The sequence below is a fragment of the Vollenhovia emeryi genome, unplaced genomic scaffold, assembly GCF_000949405.1.
Source record: "Vollenhovia emeryi isolate VEMERY1.0 unplaced genomic scaffold, V.emery_V1.0 DF946336.1, whole genome shotgun sequence".
In the NCBI taxonomy this organism is placed as follows: Eukaryota; Metazoa; Arthropoda; class Insecta; order Hymenoptera; family Formicidae; genus Vollenhovia; species Vollenhovia emeryi.
The window spans coordinates 1-1,929 of NW_011960030.1; the positions used below are offsets into that span (position 1 = coordinate 1).

Here is a 1,929-nt window from a genome sequence, read left to right on the forward strand (position 1 = left end):
TTATTTTCTTTTCTGCAGTCCCTTTACTGTTCAGAATATATGTATTTTTTATTTACTTCAGTAAAATTATTAACAGTCCTGTTAAACATCAGTATGACTGGCAATAAAAAGAAAGAAAAGGAACAAACTAAGTCGAAGAAAAAGAAATCAAAACATCACCAATTTCGATACAAGTACGACCAGAAGAATGTTATTAACGGTCTCAAAGCTTTGGAGAGGGGAGTGTCGAGTAGAGAAGCTGCAGCACAATTCGGTATCCCAAGGAGTACTTTGTATAAAAAGTTCACCAAGGCACGTCCTGTTGAAGCTCGGAAAGGACCAGCAACTATTCTCACGACAGAAGAAGAGGATTTATTATGCCAGTGGGTTCTGTTTTGCTCTGAGAGTGGATATCCTGTAACCAAGGCAATGTTGTTGACATCAGTGCAAAAATTAGTAAAAGAGTTGGACAGAAAAACTCCGTTTAAAAACAACAAGCCTGGTCGTCATTGGTATGACGGATTCTGCCGACGTCACCCACAAATAACGACAAGAGTCTCTCAGAATCTTGTCACGTCAAGGGCTGATGTTAGTGTTGAGGCACTTGAAAAATGGTTTGCGGACGTAAAAGAGTATCTTTTGTCAATCGATATGTTCAATCAACATCCATCGCGTTACTTCAACTTAGACGAAAGCGCATTCTTCCTAGTTCCTCGTGGTGACCTTGTATTAGCTCGAAGAGGAGCGCAGACTGTGTACAAAGTTGTCAACGGAGACGAGAAAGAGAACCTGACGACTTTGTTCACCATCAGTGGAGATGGACGATTGCTTCCACCCATGGTTCTTTATTGGTACCAGAGGATACCTGAAAGAATCATGGAACGCTTACCTCCTGACTGGATCGTAGGAACCACTGATAGTGGGTGGATGACAGAGTCCATGTTCTTCAAATATGTGACTCAAAAGTTTTATCCATGGTTACTTGAGAATTTGATAGAATTTCCAGTGGTATTATTTATTGACGGTCATGCCTCACACATCAGTGTGCGCTTGGCAGAATTTTGTAAACAGTATAAAATTGAGTTAGTAGCACTATACCCGAATGCCACACACATTTTGCAACCCCTCGATGTTGCAGTTTTTCATCCATTGAAAACTTAAATGGAAACTCATGGTTGACGAGTGGAGGATGCAAAATGACAATGCAAAACTAAAAAAAGAGTACTTTGCAGAGCTGTTGAAAAGAGCAATTGATTCAATGGACAATCTCTCGCACATAATCAAGAATGGCTTCAGGACGTGTGGTCTCTTTCCATTTAGAGCCGAAAATGTTCAAATGGACATGCTAAGAAAAAAAAATAAGAAACAGCGAGAAGAGGCCGAGTCTCAAAAAGATAATAAAATCCTCCCTGCTAACCGAACCTTCACTGAGAAACATGAGCAAAAAACTCCTGTTGAAGAAATTGAAACTACTGAGGCATGTGTATACTCTGAAACACCACTGAACCATTTGCTGAAATATCTGAGTCCCGAAGAACTTCAAGATTTTCAAAACGCTGTTGACAACAAGAGTTACAAACCATCTAGATATGATAATGATGGGCTTTTTAAGTATTGGTTAACTGTTTCAAGAGTCGCTGGTACATTACATCAGAAATTGTAGTAATTTTATTTAAAAAGTTATAGTAATATTTATAAAAGTCGAATAAAAAAATATTATTTGAGTCTTGTAACTATTACTATAATAAAACATTAGACTATTAAAGATGATACTGTATCAGCAATTTTCATTTTTCTTGTAGATCAAAGAAACAGTTTACAAACAGAAAATAGTTCTCAGGATAGGTTCGAGTGGCCAGAGGTAGAAGAACCTCAGTTTGAGTCTGACAGAATGTCGTTTGAATTGAAGAAAATAGACGTCAGCAATGAACTTGAGACCACGGAGTGTCC

At 38.3% G+C, this 1,929-nt stretch overlaps 1 protein-coding gene across 1 annotated transcript; it reads left to right on the forward strand.

The window, feature by feature from the left end:
* The first annotated feature begins 93 nt into the window (after positions 1-93).
* LOC105559902 lies at positions 94-1,140 on the forward strand. The gene has a single exon (XM_012008548.1). It carries the CDS (start codon positions 94-96, stop codon positions 1,138-1,140), a length of 1,047 nt encoding a protein of 348 aa, XP_011863938.1.
* Positions 1,141-1,929: the final 789 nt, after the last annotated feature.

What these genes read in the sequence shown, in the direction of transcription:
- LOC105559902 (XM_012008548.1), top strand. Translation starts at nt 94, where the DNA reads ATGACTGGCAATAAAAAGAAAGAAAAGGAACAAACTAAGTCGAAGAAA.